Below are 16,441 nucleotides of genomic sequence, written 5' to 3'. Positions count from 1 at the left end.
CTTTTTCATAGAAACACACACCGCCTCATATACATACAAATACCTCATCATTATCAATCTTTTTACACGCCTACAAATGCATATCCCTACCATTCATTCTCTCACATTCATTTTACACTGAGCCGGAAACCTGAAAATTTGGCTGGAAAATTGAGAAATCAACTGAAGATCTCCATGGATTTGACATCAGGTTGGGGCTTCAACTTTGGGAACAGTCCCAGTGAAAACTCCATTCTCCATGGCCGCCTTGAACCCCATCCACCTTCGCATTCTCACCGAGCCTGAACCTCCTCAGAAACTTGCCATGACTTTCTCTCTCCACTTATCTGTAGCACCTTTTCATCTTCTAACTCCACCTTTACCTCCTCTTTCTTGAGTCCAGGGAGATCGCCCTTGAACACATGGGTGTGGAAATCTCTTTGCAATTGAACATCACATTCAAGAAAGCAGAGGTTGCAGAATCACTAGGATTAAAAACGGAAGAACAAGAAATGTTGTTTGTGTTAAAAAGGAGAAACAAAGAAGCCATCAAAGGGTTTCCAAATTTTAATGGTTATCTGACAGAGAAAATTGGTTTTCACTGGTTTTTTTTTATGGAGAAAGAGATCAACTTTTCACCATCTACTGCTACAACTAATGAGAGAGAAATGGAGACGATGGGTTTTAATGAGGGAGAGGGAATGTGGTGATTAGAGAGAAAAAGGTGTAGAATTTTCTAAAAAAAAATCACATCCAGATAGTTTCCCTCCAATTAATGCGAGGAGCGGGGTAGTGTATCCACCATCCATTCACGAAAATGACAACAGATTTTTCCCATGTCTATTTTTTTACCATTTCAATAGGTTGGTTTCTCTATCTTTATCGGGTGACTCAGCACCCCATTTATGATTTCATTCCATTGGTTTCTATTTGTTTACCGAGTGACTTAGCACCCCATATATCATCGAGGTATGTAAGAGATCGGGTGACTCAGCACCCCATTTATGATTTCAATCCGTTGGTTTCTATTTGTTTACCGAGTGACTTAGCACCCCATATATCATCGAGGTATGTAAGAGATCCGGTGACTCAGCACCCCATTTATGATTTCAATCCGATGGTTTTTATTTGTTTACCGAGTAACTTAGCACCCCATATATCATCGAGGTATGTAAGAGATTTGATCGGTGATTGAAAGGGGTCCTATATGTGTGAAGGCCTCATAGGAAGATTACTCAAAAACTTTATGGGATATTTTTTACAATTTCCCCAAAAAAACAACTTCCAAATTCGTAGTCAATGATTCATTAATTCACTCTTCTCATTAATTCTCTCTCTCGAATACAAACTCACACCCCTGCATGTGTGCACACCACTCAGGCAGAGGCCCTTATGGCCATCGCATATGCACAACTATACTGATTTCATAATACCACATTTTTGTATTTTAGACCGTTCTTGCAAAATGAACAGTAATCTCGTGGTTCTTACAGCACATGCATAATTTGGACCTGGAGGACAAATGACTTGCATACGTTATAACCTGCACTCCACATCTTGTGGGGTTCAAAGCCATGGGGGAATTCAATGCAAATTGCTTGGTTTCAGGCATTTAAAATTTATTCCCTGATTAGTGCGTTAACACACAAATGAAGAGAAATCTCAGTTCAGGGGAATTCCCGCAAGCAATTACATGGAAATGTTGATCTGGTCAAAATTTTGGTTGCATAATTCAAGATTTTACAAAAGGCAACCTAAAAGGTGGCTCAAGTAACCATTGAACGGATCACTTGGGCTTTCTCCTCAGCAATTTGTACTTTCCAAAGACATTCTTTTGCTGCCACAGATGTGGGATGAAAAAGGCTCTATAAGCAACAGGTGACAATTCTCTGTCCAAATATGGTAGGGCGGCAAGCACCTGAAACCAAAACCAATCATCAGAGTCAACCTTCCCCCCTCTTTTCTCTCCCTCTCTGAAAACAAATGAAAATAAAACTGTACTGTATTTTGATTTACAACTCCCATTCACAGTAAACCAATAAGAATCATCACAAAAAAGAAAAAATAAAATGCCAAAACAATCTCTCTCTCTCTCTCTCTCTCTCTGCGCACTTACAATAAAAAAGAAATAATAAAATCCTAAAACAATCACACACTCTCTCTCTCTCGCTCTTTGCACTTTTAATAAAAAAGAAGAGCTTAAAACAATCATCACTCTCTCACACACACACCTCCCATGTGGATAAGTCACTCCCACGCGTAGGATACGGCCTTTGCAGTTCAAGCTCCACAAGGAAAGTACAAGTTTCAAGGTCTCTAAGCTGCATGACCGAAGGAAGATAAATTATGCTTTGAAATTTTGTGGAAGACAGTTCAAATACATGTTAGATCACAATGGTTCCAACTTACATATTGCCCATCAGATGCCCTGTTCTTGTTGTTAAAATAAGGAGGAGCAGCTGCAGTGCCCCCAAGAGTTGAATTAAACGGAAAAGGAAGCAATCCCCGAAAACCATCATCTATCCATCGAACTTGACCCACATGGGATGGGATGAAGAAGGAAGATGGGAAGCGATGCCATTCACTCCCAACACAGACCACAGAGCCTGTAAAACAAGTAATAGTCCAATGTCTCCAAGACATTAGATACAAAATCGCAATTCTGAAAATATTTGCTTATTTACAATTAATTTTTACAAAAAATAGATAATTAATAGAAAAATGAGTTAATCCTAACCTTCACCAGTATCATCATCGAGTTCTAAATGCTGGTAGATCTCTAATGGTGCAGAGTAGCCATGTAAAAGTGAGAGTGTCCGGCCATGGGAGGCACACAAAATGAGGCTAAGCACCAAAGGTCTGAGGATTTTTGCTATCTGTCTCAGAAAATAAATGTGAATCGAAGTTCATTTCTATTTTCATCATTTTCAAACAAATGGATCCGTGGGCAATAAAAACTGCAAATAACGGTTTCCACTTACCATAACACATGGTGTATTTTCATCATTGCTATTTTCATATCGGAAGAAATCAGGAAAGCTTTCAATGACAGCAGCAGCAGCCACACATATTAGTGGGTATATCGGATAAAGGAATCTGTAACCACAATAGTCGAAAGATAAAATCAGGTACTTAAAAACAAGGAAACAAAGAAGAAGAAAATGGATTTTAGAGAACCCCTATTATGAACATAGCACATCAATGGTGTAACGATGAAGTCATATGTCTTCGATGCTCAGAGACAAAAGGATGAATGAAATGGCAAAATGATCAATTGATTAATAGTAACCAAGTTCGTATAATTTCGAACGGGCCTGGTAGAGATTAGTTTCTCACAATGAAGCCGAAAAATAGAACAATTATGGCTCATGATTACTGTACAGAAAAAAATTGATCAGCAATCTCACAGATTTAAATGTGGATATTATCAGTGCAATGTCTAGGAGAGAAGTCATGAACTCAAATGCCTCATTGTTTGTGGAAAGGAGAGCACCCAAGATTATCACTCACTCAGGTGTAAGTTACCGATACTTTAATTACAGGTGACGATATGGATTCCATAATGGACGGTTGAAGATACAATGAAACAAGGTGTTCGACATAAATGTCCTAGGTACACGACATTCTTTCCTTGGTTTACTCCAACAATAGTGTGTTCATCTCTCAAAGAAGTTACTCCTCTGAAAGAAAGCACACTAGTAATTCACCTGACAACGCAGTAACTTATTTATGCATTCAGAGGCTTGTAGAAGAAATAACTATTTTGGCAACCTTCCTTAATCACTCAGGACTTATGGTGCCAATAGAACTCTTCATTCCTATGAATGTGTTAGTTATCTGGCTTTGATTCTACTTGCTCCACTTATTTGCATCGAAAAGGGCCATTTGTTGTACACAGTGTTCGCAAAATCGAACCGGAATGGTTAACCGGACATGGGCCCGGAAGCGATTTAACCAGCCTAACCGGTAAACCAGCCGATTCAACTGCTCTAACCGGTCAAGTCCTGTACTATCAAAAAAGTGTTAAAAAATAAAAAAGATACCAAAAAAATCTATTAAAATATGAAAAGCATATAACGAATGCGATTAAAACAGAACACACTCAAATGAAGTTGAAAATTAATGAAAAAAATAGATTTTAACGAATTGATTTGTGCCTAGGGGAATTTTTAAAATTTTTTGAAAAAGATGGGAAAATATAAAAGTATCATTGACCAAAATATTTTAATCTTTACCATAATATAAAGAATATTAAAATAGTGTTAAAAAAATCGACTTGACCAACTCTTGTTTTTAAAAGAAAATGAAGAAAAAATTAAGTTATATATAATATAGGCCCTTCTTTTTGTCAATTAAGTAATTGTAAATAAACGCAAAAACACTGGCAACAAGATTCAATCCATGATTCACGTACCACTTAACTGATATAAATGTGAAGTAACGTTATATCTAAAGCTTAAATTTACAAGAACTTAAGTAATATTATATCTAAAGTTTAAATCAACAATAACTTAAAAGAGAAAACGTAAAAACGCTAGCGCGAGATTCGAACCATAGTTCGTACAACTAAGCCGCTCATGCTAACCAGTAAACCATTGTAATGTAAGTGATATAAGTTTGAAGTAATATTTTATATAAAGTTTACAAATATCAATTGATCACCAAAACTGCCCAAAACTGGAACCGGCCACTGGCCGGTTCCGATCTAACTAGGCGGTTACTGGTTAGATCGGCTGGTTTTGCAAACACTGGTTGTACATTGTTCATCCCTCCCAACCCCCAAAAGCAAAAAAATAAAAAGAATAAAAAACTAAAAACGTGCTAACACACATAGAGACAAAAACAAAGGCCAAACGTATCGCAGTTCATGAATATCTCCTAACCACTTGGAACCTTTTCCCAATTTTCAATTCCCTCCAACTCTTCCCTGTGAAACTGAGAAAACAAACCACATTTTATCATAAAGTGAAATGGGACAAATTGTTGAGGCAGTGTGTGCAATAAATAGTAAGAGTTGCTGGAAACAGGCTCAAGGAGAGTGCAGACGCAAATATGAATCTCTCAATCCATCGATAGGAGAACATAGTTTGACCTTATCATCATTAATTCCTTTGTGTTATTGAATTACATAAATCTAGCTTCAACAAGGAAGAAATCAGGTAAATTCTAACATCGCACAAACTCCAAAGGACACACCATGCTTGAGCTCACTCTATACCTTCCTTTCACCAAGGATCCCCCAATAAACTTCCAAGAAGATCATCATATAGGATAATTAGAATGATAAACCAATGTCATAACCAACAAGAATTTATTTACCATGCCACAAAATGAACAAAGTTGAAAACTCAGTGTAGACACCTCCAAAATGCCTCCTGGAATTCCTCTACGCATGAGGAAATCTTATCCAACTGTGTCCCACCCAGTGTTCAGTTTGTAGGTGTCTACCATGTTTCTACTTCTTTTCCAAAAAAATCTGACATGGCAAGAGACATCTATGACATTATTTTTATTTTAAGAAGTAGGTCTATATAACAAAAGTAGTTCGTTCGTTTATATACAAACATGAAACTTTTGTAGTAGTAGATCTGGCTACCCCTAATAGAGGAGCCTGGAGTTAGAACCTCTATGATTACATCTTGTGTTATTTTATAATATTAAATAACACAAGAAAAGATTTGCAAGTCCTCTTCACACCCATGCGACTCAGTGGTGATAAGTTTTACTACACCGTTTCAAGATGTCATGAGTTCCAGCTCCAGAGCTCTCAACTCAATATATTTTTTTATCCAAGATGTGTTTCCCTAATGCCATCAAGAATCCATGAGCCCATCAGCTACATACTTCTTCTCGATGAAGGTGGAAACCAAGTTAGCCAACTCTCGAATTCCTTGACCTTGACCTTCGTCATCCTTGATATTCCCATACCCTGCTAACTTCAACCTGCTCTTTCACTAAGGGGCAGAATATCTCCGTGATCTCCTCCAACAACAAAGGAGAGATGAAAAATCTTCCCAATTTCCACTACCATCTCATTGATCCATCTTTCTCTATCACCGATGGTTGTGTATGCGCATAAGATTGGGGAACTCCTAGGACGAAGACCCGATGTCAATATCGTACTAAATTTTGATACTGACACAGTTCTATAAGAAAAAACACTGAGAGTCAACTTATACAACAGGAAAACAATTTGTACATTATTATCTAGAAGCGACAGTGAAATACCTCAGCAAAAGCCTGAAACCAGGCCAAAAAATGCCACTTTAGTCAAGGGCATATTGCCAATTAAAATTGACAGCTATTGGTCTCCAAAATTTGACAAAATTGCCCAAGCACATTTCATCTTCAAATAGGTGCACCTTCGGCACAGTTTTATCTAAAAGCCACCGCAATACATCTCAGTGGTACTCCTGAAAAGCTAATTCAACTCAAACCCTTCCATATAGACAGGTAGGTACTGCAAATAATTGAAAACTAACATCTAATCCACAACTATTAGCATTTGTAGTTTAACATTGCATGAAGCATGATGTAACATACATGACAGTTTGAAATCATCTGATATTAAAGGACATAAAGGATATTAAAGGACATAAAGGCCGAAAGTGGAGCAATTCTATGCTTTAAATACCTTTTCTTCATGAGAATTTCAAGCATGGAAAATGAGCTAAAGTAAATACATGACAGCTGAATTTGGTAATAAGTTACAAAACTGTTACAGCAAGCTGATAGTAAGCAACCATGAGAATTTAACGAAACAGAAATCTCACCTTTCTTCTTTGTGAGGCTGCAAGGACATAAATATCAACCATATAAAAATGGGAGCAACTACAACAAACAAATGGGGATAATATTTCTTCTTGGTGATTGGTAGAATCACTGGGAACAGTAAAGCTAGAATGAAGCAAAAATTGAAATTGTTGAATCCATTCCGCAGATAAAACAGTGTCCCTTCAGTCCCATATAAATGGCTGTCTCCACCTCCAACAACATTATAGATTACAAGATTCAGAACCGATGATGTCCATCTTTTATAAAAGTGATGATCAGTGAGAACAGAGAATGCCTGAAACAAAAAAATTAAAGCTTTGGGATTCAACGGCAGGCAGAAACTTAAATTTGGGAATTTAGAAAGCATTTCGAAACGTTTAAAGCAGCTGTTCGGGCGATTACACCAAAATTTTAAAGGCAGTCAGGGCTAGGGGTTTGGGAACCCCCAATCCAAATCATGTAAGATGCTGCTGAAAAAAAAGCGTCATCCTTTGCTTTTTGGAAAGGAGTCTGGACCCTTTTTATTGTATGGCCACAATAGTGCTGTGGCGCGGTTGTTCTTTTTCCCCAGCTCTTTTTCAGAAGGTTAAACCTAAGCAAAGCCTTAGACTCGACTTCGACCAAAGCTGATTTTCTTTTCTGAAGAGAAAAGAAAAGCTTCCCAAAAGGAAGAAGAAATAATATTTCACCCAAATTTGAAACTCATATTCTTGGAAGAGAAACAAAAGCATGCTCCTTAAATCAAACATACATTTCAAATCAATTCCAAAATGTGCATGTTTAAGTGAAAATTTGCACAGCACATAGTTAGCAAGTCAAGGAATAACAATATATCGACACTAAAAATCCGGTAATATGTCAATTTTAGTCCAAAATTCGGAGGCAAAAAGTCGGGGCGAAAAAAATGAATCGTCATAATTTAGGTAGGCTAAGAGATTGTGAATATTTTGGATTTGGCTCCAAAAAACATAGTGAATAAGTCATATATGTTTAGGTGACTTGATTAAAATTACAGTTTGCGGTTATTGAAGGGAATACAATGAAGTCATTGAACAACTTGGTAACATTTAGGGTTTTGGAAAATTTTCATTCTAAATTTTCATGAGACACAACAACATGGTATGCTTTCTCCATTGTCATGAAACAAACCATGTTAAGATTTTATTAAGAGTATACATAGAGAGTAACAAAAGGCTTACTTGTACCAAATAACATGTGGTAGCCGTAAAACAAAAATATTTGAACCTCATCCCCAATTCCCGGCTGCTTAAATCTTTAATTGTGACTGAACCACCCTCTCGTCCTCTTTGCAATGATGCTCTTGATTCAAGAAAAAGAAAATTTTTTCATTGGGTTATTCTGTTTTTAACTTAACAATTTTTTTGGGAAATGTGGATGTTTGGGAGAATATTTTTCCTTGAATTACATTGCTACTATTTTATTTTTTACTAATATTCTTCTTTTAAGGAATACACTTTTTTTCTGGGATACTTTCGTGAAAAACTTTTCGGAATTTAATTTGATCCCAATTTTAGTACGCATATTAAAATTTTAAAACCAATATTCAAAGGTTTCAAATCAATGAAGAGAAATGAAAATTTCAAGAAAATCTGAAAAAGGGGATTTTTTTTTAAAAAAAAATTGTCTTACAATATAAAACTTGCTAACTATGGTGTAGAAGGCCCTACTTATGGAAATCTGATGTCAGCTCAGTTTTCCATTTTTACAAGTGCTGAAACTGAAACTCCAGCTGGAAATTGTCAAAACTTTAACCCAGGCATAAGATATTAAGAGAACTTAAATAAGTATTTCATCCTGTTTTAAATATAACTAACCAGAATGCCAAGTGAAGTTGCTAGCCCTGCAAGGAACACTTGCTGGAACCTTCCAGATATCAAGGAATAAATAGTCACTGGCAATACTACTAAGATGGAAAATGGCCATCCAAGGATAACACCTGCAGCAGCCACCAGAACTGCCAAAGCCGGTTTATCTAGAAGGAACAAAGCTGATGAAAGAGTCACAGCATACATAGAGAACGAACTTGGCAGGAAACCTGATTACGGGACCCACAAAACACTGGACATCAGAATATAATCAACACAAATTTTCAATGGCATAAATTACATAAAGTAAGACAGGCAATCCAATAAGAACGATACTATAAAGAAACAAAAACAGGAGAAGAATATAAAGCCATTACGGAATAGGACATGGTTTTTTAACCCATAGGAATCACTTACTGGTACTAGCAAAGAAGCAACCACTTGTAAAACAAAGCATTGCTAAAGTGTACATGGCAAGACGCTTGCCATACTTCTTGGAAAGGGCTACCACCAAAACAGTCTCACAGATTGCTGAGAGAAGACCAAGAAAAAGCCTCACTGAGTAGAACACCCTGACCTGCCAATGATTTAAGAAGCCACACTTTAAGAATGGATGAAGCGTTCAGAAAAGGAATGAACTAGAAACTTAGGTAGTAATTGCCCAATGTAAGACAAAAGGAGGTGAGGGATAAAAGATTAACCAAGCAAGAATTTGATTGCACTCACTTTTTCCTCTTTAAACATCCAAGAAGCTGGAGCAGCTGGCAATGCATGCAAAAGAGTGTACAAATATGAGCGAAGCGCAAATTCTGAGCTGCAATATATGAATCAACATGTGCACTTCAGAGGATGGATATATAGAAAAGGACACACATGCACACACGAAAGCATGCACATATATATGTATGTGTATGTATATATGTATATATATATATATATATATATATATGTGTGTGTGTGTGTGTGGAAAATGCTGAGATTAGCCCACTAGCTCATACGAACATATGTGTTCATATGAGCCCAACAGCCCAGATTAAATCTGGGCCGATCTGACAATCACGACATCATTTCATATTTGAATTTTAATATTTTTTCTACGAATCCAAATAATTTAAAATTTTAGGCGTGCATTATTAAGAAATAGGAGAATCTAATTAAAATATCAAAAAAATAATTTGCAAGAAATAAATTGACCAAAATACCCCTGAAACATTTTGGGGGTATTTTGGTCAATTTATTTTTTGCAAATTATTTTTAAAATATTTTGATTAGGTGCAACTTGATGAGAAGAATGAACGACTAAAATTTCAAGTTATTTGGATCCGTAGAAAAAAATTAAAATTCAAACACGAAATGAGATCGTCATCGTCAGATCGGCCCAGATTCAATCTGGGCCGTTGGGCTCATATGTTCATATGAGCTAGTGGACTACTCTCAGCATTTTCCATATATATATATATATGGGTGCGGTTCTTATAGAGCCTAGGCACTAAACAATCAAATTAGAGCATGCCTTCAAATAATGTCAAGAAATGTAGTTTCAATACTGAAAATATTTGTGATAGCCTTAAAATATATTTTCATTTTTATTTATAAAGTTTAAAGTTTCAAAAATAGTGTAGATCAATAGTCTATTAAAACTTGAAAATTGATGGTCCAAAAATACTTTACAAAAAACACAATTTTCAAAACTTGAAATCCATTTTTTTTTCTCATGTTCATGCACCTTGATATCGAGATGATAAATTTAAGGATATTTGGGCATCAAAACAACCTCTTCTAGTGAAATTTTTGAGGCGGCTCAAATTTGATTGTTTAGAGCCTCGGCTCTATATAAACTTTTCCCTATATATATATATATATATATATATATATATATATATATATATGCGGTGCGCCCAAGTGCGTACTGCTACAGTAAACGCCCACGGCCCAGATTGAATCTGGGCTGATTTGACGATCACGGATGTCTGATAGTGTTTGAATTTTAATATTTTTCTACAAATCCAAATCACTTGAAAATTTAGGAGTGTGTTCTTCAAAAATAGGCGAATCTACGAAAAAATATCAAAAAAACATTTACATGAAATAAATTGACCAAAATACCCCTGATAAGTTATGGGGGATATTTTGGTAAAAACAATTTTACGAATTATTTTTTTTATATTTTTATTAGGTGCGCCTTGATGAGAAGAACACACGCCTAGAATTTCAAGTGATTTGGATTTGTAGAAAAAAATTAAAATTCAAACACTATCGAACATCCGTGAGAGTCAGATCGGCCACAGAATGGCCCAGATTCAATCTGTCTGGGCCATTCGCATATGGGCGTACAGCAGTGACTCCCATATATATATATATATACACGATACTCACACACAAACCACTCTATATCTATTTTTGCAAGATACACATCAATGGCAACTAAAACCTTTATTCGCATCAATTAAGAACTTTTCCTAAAAAGTTCTTTGAATTAGATAGTTACTAAGGGAAAGATTCATACATCTAGAAAAAAGGGAACTAGGACTAGGGGTGGCAATGGACTGCGCCAGAGCCCTTTAAGAAAAAATAAAGAAGAAAGGGGCAGGGCCGGCCCGTTGCCAGCCCTTTAGGAGAGTATAAAAACGCATGAAAGTTAAACACATAACCTATCCAGGTCATTAATTTCTATATGCCGATTGAGGAACATTCTTTATAGAACGCAATAGGGGAAGATAAAAATGCTTCCCTGCATGAATCTCTACTCCTCATATTTCCAAATAATCATTGTATTCACATCCTTCAAGTTGATTACAAAATGCAATTTTATGACATAATGCATTGGCAAATATTTCCACCAAGTGCTCACATGCCATTTTTAGCATAGTACCGGGAATGGAAGTGACAAGAGCTCTAGGATCGAAAGCGAGAGGGTGCAGTGAGGTAGCTCGAAGATCCATGGTCAGCGGAACGAGGTCCATACATGGTCAAGTAAAGGGATCGAGATCCTTGACTTTCGGAGAGCATATTCCATATATGGACATGAACGAAATCGTCACTATATGGGTCACTATATGGGATCACGTTCTGCAATGATTACACTCAAGGTTCTCAAAGTTCACTTATCCACAGTATAGTAATTTGAGAGTTAATTCCATTGACCAATAGGTTTAACATTTTCCAAATTCACTAACCCAAGTATCAATCTAAACAAGAATCATGTCATTGAAATTATCTTTGGCATTTTGTTGTTATTAGAGTATGATTTCACACAAGTAGTGCTACTAAAAATCCAATGTGGAGATTTAAGATCCAAGCCCTTGATCCCATGTTACCGGTGAGAATGGAGGGTGATAAAAACAATTACTAAAGCAAGAATCACTAAAAAGAATCACTATTAGTATATTACTAATGTGGGTCCATAACAAGAATTGCACACTTACCTACATAGGTCTACTTGCATATGTACACATCCTCATTGTTTGTACCAATCGGTTGGATTGAATGACTCCCACTCAAATATCAATTAGTGATTACATATAAGATGCTTGGATAGATTGATTCCAAAAAAAAAAATGCCACGATAGCTAAGCTCTCCTTTGCAAAACAAGAAAAAAGGAAAGACATTGCTATATATAAATCCCAATAGCTCTCCTTTGTCAAAGATTGCTAGGGGCTCAAAGACATATACACAAGAGAGACCTCACGTTTCCAAGCATATGTGTTCTTCCATCACCCATAAGGCAACCCCATAAGTGGCTCGATTTAGTTGATACATAGTTGTTGGAGGCGGGAGCGGAATCGGTTCAGGATTCGCCGAACCAACCATAGTAGAAGCTCCTTGGGGTTAAGATCAACGTCCGTACAATGAACAAGACAAGGACTGAGATCCTTAGAATTATGGGAACAAGATCCAATGCCAATGGGTTCGATGTTTTGACTAGCAAGAATCTAAGCTCCACTATACAAAAAAATGGGGTTGTTCTTAAAGAGTCTCTCTCTCTCTCTCTCTCTCTCTCTCTCTCTCTCTCTCTCTCTCTCTCACTCTCTCTCTCTCTCGCATAAAAGAAGTTTTTTAAAGCTTGAAATGAAAGCATATATTCTCATCTTACAACTATAATAAGATTTAAGACTCTAAAACAACAGAACATCATAAATATAATTTTAAATAAAATATATATTCTCACAACTAAGAGGGATGGCTTACACAATAGAACTTAATAAAACAATGGGTCACTCTAGACTATGCCTAGTTCAAATTAAGAATCTAAAATAATGGAACTTCGTGCTATGCAAAAAAGGGATTGGAATTTCACATCATGGAACTTATGATTCCTAAATAATGGGAACTTCAGACAACGGTAATCTCTAACCTGGTATCATCCGTTAATGAAAGTAGAACCCATAAACATGGAACCCAAGATTTTAATATACCAAAGCCTTGGACCATGGTTGACGGGGATCTATTTCGAAATGGAACTGGATTCCACTAATGGATGGAATGTGGTCCCCTGTTTTTGGGAGTGAGATCCCAATATAAAAAAAACAGTGTCCCTACAAGATCCCTTGCAGAAACCGTGGGATCGAGGTTCCGGAGCGAGATCGTCACCCTACCCACAAGGCTCCCTTAACTATGGGTTAACAAACACTCAAGAGATAGAAGTCCTTTGGGAGGTGGACATGACCCAATACACTAGGCCCACGGATGTTAAGACTATTGAAATTCCTCAATAAAACCATCATACAGCTAACTTTTGCATCTCCTTCCATCTTCTTTTGTCTCTCGCTCTCTCATTGCCTTTCTTCAAAAAAGTTGGAGATCCACACTCCATTGTATATGAACAAAAAATGTACCAGTGAAACTCACTCCCAAAGTAGAGGGCACTCAATTACAAGTTGGTGGAATCGTGGTTTTGCTTACTCATGGAACCATGGATTTTGGCATAGGGATAGGATCCCATTAAATGGGATTGAGTTTCCCGATTTCCAAAATCGAGATCCAAAATATTAAGGAATCAATGGGAATCGAGATCCCATGTCTCGGAAAGCTGGATCGAGTTTCTAGAGCGGGAGCAATCCCCTCCTTAGAAGATCCCAGTAACTATGATTTTTAGTTCCTCAGTATTGGCATTCCCCAAATCACGTTACTTTTGAACATGCCCAAAACATGTTAAAAATTACGGACCAACAAATCCCAACCGACATTAGACAACCCTTCTCTAAGGACAAAGTTCACTAAATACCAGCCAATTGGGTTACATATGGCAGCAAACAATGGAGTGTAAGTTCACTAAGAAATGGACCAATTTCTTAATTCATCTATTTGTGTCTACTTCCAAACAATTGCTGAGATGATCAGCTGAGGTTCATTTCCCGACAAGCTCTAGATGCCTAAGAGATATACAGAATCCCTTTATCCTTTACATGCCCCACACAAATCCCTCAAAAGCTCCTCAAAATCCCTACTAAATGATCACGAATTCAAATTCATCCTTCGAATCTTTCAAGATTCATTATCCTTATTTATCTCTAAAGAGCTCCATCTCATCCCCTTTCACAGCTACCTATTTATAGCTGGAACTGCAGATCTCTCACATCTCTTATCTACGCATAAATTATGAACATTGGATTTAAGCAACCAAAGCTTCCTCAACTGATCCTCCGCTCAAGACAAAAATTCTAACCATCATTCAAATGCATTCCCAACCTCATGTGAAAAACCCCCAACAGTGATAACTTCATAAATAACAATAAACTTGATAGTAACAGTATGGTAGTAGTGATCAATAGCTCCTATTCAGTCAACAAACAACAGTGTCCAGATGTCAATAATTATTAGAACACAACGAATACTAGCTCTAGTCCCATGGTAAAATTAAAGCTCTCGCTCATCATCACCTTCATGACAAGGAGCTTATCGTCCCATGCTAAACCATAAGCTTCAGAAGCCCACTTCATAAAATCTAAAGATATATGAGCCAACTAACAAGACTAGCTCAAAAGCTTATATAAAATTGTGGTATCCATGTATAAAAATTATATACGTAATTTGGATGGTTTTTACAATGATTTGTGAGTTTTCCTTGTCATGTGCACTATTTTTGTATTATCCTCTTTTTTTTTTTTTCTGAAATGTCTCCAATCATAAATCAAAGCTTTCTAAATCCATGTTTTATATATTTTGTTCATCTTGTTTCGATTTTAGTTTGGTTTTAGTTTTATTTCGCTTTTAACATTTTATTTTATTATTTAGCAATTTCTTTGAAATTTTTAAAAAACTTTAGGCCTTTTTGGGCCTTGTACATTGCTCAGCCAAGTCGGCCAAGTTACTCACTCATGCCAGAGCAGAGCTTCAGGCCGGAGCCGAGTTTAAAAGCAATGCAAAATACAAATAACCAAACAAATGCTAGTCACACAAATACAGCTAAGAAACAATGACTCTGATGATCACGCAAATACAGAAAACAAGCAATGAGTCCGATGAAATAGTGATCCCAACAATCCCAAACATCACATAGAAAACAAAAATCTGTATCTGACTGGTTTTTACTCATCAGTATGATCTTGCACATAAACATCATAAATTTCCCACATTTATTTCAAAACATACAAACAACAAGTAGCTGCAATAGTAACGGTACTAGCATTTGTAGCATAAATGGCATATAAAAAAAATACAAAACTGTGAATTGGAAGATGCATACCTGTATTCCCAGGTTTGGAAACCTGAATTATAGAGAAGGTAGTGAAGGGGCTCCCAGTAATTGAAGGATTCATCACAGTCATGGATGATATTGGAGGTGGCGCTCATATATCTCAGGATTGAGAGAACGATGAAAGGGAGCCTCCAATTGAGACCAGTCTCTGTATCTTGCTTCGTGGTCTCTGGTTTGTCGAGTTTTGAGTAGGAGGAAGAAGAATCCTCCTGCTCATCTTCAGGGGCAAGGTTAGGGCGCCGGTGTCTTACAGAGAGAGACATGGCTGAGCAAATTGTAGAGAGAGAAATGGAAATTGTACAGAGAAGAAGAGAGATGATAAACGGGGGAAAGAAACCGAGGGCATTTTATTTACCGAGAAAAAGAGAAAGTGAGGAGCTTTGCTTTATGCTTTGGGAGCGTGCGAAAAGAAAAAGGGTTTGTAAAGCATATTAAGAGAATTTACGCTAATATAGTTCAATTTATTCATAAATATTTTGAAAGCTTGAAATTTTATAATCAGATAAAAAAATAAATTTTCCAATCTCTTTCAAAGATTTTCAATACTAAAACATCTTTCGCCACTATTTGAAGGTGTGCCTTACTTTGATTCTTTAGTATCTCTGCCTTATACAAACCGCAACAAATTTGAAGCTCTGGACTAAAAGTGTTGAGTAATATAATCTATATAAGGTGGTTCGAACCGTCTTCTATAGAGATGTCGGCTTTTGAAAGTTTTAGTTCATGTAATGAAAAAAAAAAACTAGTGCTTCTTATAGCCCATTCATTTTCAAAAAATTTAAGCATTTATAGATGGATGAAGTTTCTATAGGGCCAAGGCTTTATAAAAACAAAATAAAGTTTCACCTCAAATCCTCATTTGGAAAGCACTTTGGCCATCGAAATTCTTTATGATGGCTCTAAAATCAATTTCCAATAACGTCAATAAATTTTGAAATGTAAAAAATAGTATAGATCTTATGGATTTGGTAACATTTAATTATAGGATGAAATCTTATGATGGCTCTAAAATCAATTTCCAATAACGTTAATAAATTTTGAAATGTACAAAATGGTATAGATCTTATGGATTTGATAACATTTAATTGTAGGATGAAATGTATGGTTTAGATGATTTGGTGCAATATACAGTATTTTTAAAACTTGAAATCCTAATCTTTTTTC

General features: G+C 36.4%; 1 protein-coding gene across 2 annotated transcripts; it reads right to left on the bottom strand.

Annotated features, from left to right (window-relative positions):
- Positions 1 to 1,581: 1,581 nt before the first annotated feature.
- EBS3 (Alg9-like mannosyltransferase family) lies at positions 1,582 to 16,005 on the bottom strand. Of its 2 annotated transcripts, none has more exons than XM_006852348.4 (10): positions 15,266 to 16,005; positions 9,306 to 9,393; positions 8,997 to 9,156; positions 8,589 to 8,809; positions 6,753 to 7,048; positions 2,961 to 3,075; positions 2,717 to 2,855; positions 2,389 to 2,585; positions 2,211 to 2,300; positions 1,582 to 1,897 (listed from the first exon to the last, which is right to left on the bottom strand). In XM_006852348.4, the coding sequence occupies exons 1-10, from the start codon at positions 15,538 to 15,540 to the stop codon at positions 1,766 to 1,768; spliced, it is 1,713 nt and encodes a 570-aa protein (XP_006852410.1). In that variant the 5' UTR covers positions 15,541 to 16,005; the 3' UTR covers positions 1,582 to 1,765. The 2 variants fall into 2 exon arrangements, with proteins under 2 accessions (XP_006852410.1, XP_020527934.1); XM_020672275.2 differs by having other exon boundaries at positions 9,306 to 9,340; positions 15,266 to 15,681.
- Between the last annotated feature and the right edge of the window lie 436 nt (positions 16,006 to 16,441).

The sequence above is a fragment of the Amborella trichopoda genome, chromosome 1 (assembly GCF_054954075.1).
Source record: "Amborella trichopoda isolate Santa Cruz 75 chromosome 1, AtrichopodaSantaCruz75HAP2 v2.0, whole genome shotgun sequence".
NCBI lineage: Eukaryota > Viridiplantae > Streptophyta > Magnoliopsida > Amborellales > Amborellaceae > Amborella > Amborella trichopoda.
This window is presented reverse-complemented; position numbering and strand designations above follow the sequence as displayed.

What these genes read in the sequence shown, in the direction of transcription:
- EBS3 (XM_006852348.4), bottom strand. Translation starts at nt 15,540, where the DNA reads ATGTCTCTCTCTGTAAGACACCGGCGCCCTAACCTTGCCCCTGAAGAT. An exon ending in TTGCTTCTTTGCTAGTACCA is followed by an intron (nt 8,810 to 8,996) that starts GTAAGTGATTCC and finishes TCCCGTAATCAG; the next exon opens with GTTTCCTGCCAAGTTCGTTC. An exon ending in GTGACTTATCCACATGGGAG is followed by an intron (nt 1,898 to 2,210) that starts GTGTGTGTGTGA and finishes TTTTGGTTTCAG; the next exon opens with GTGCTTGCCGCCCTACCATA.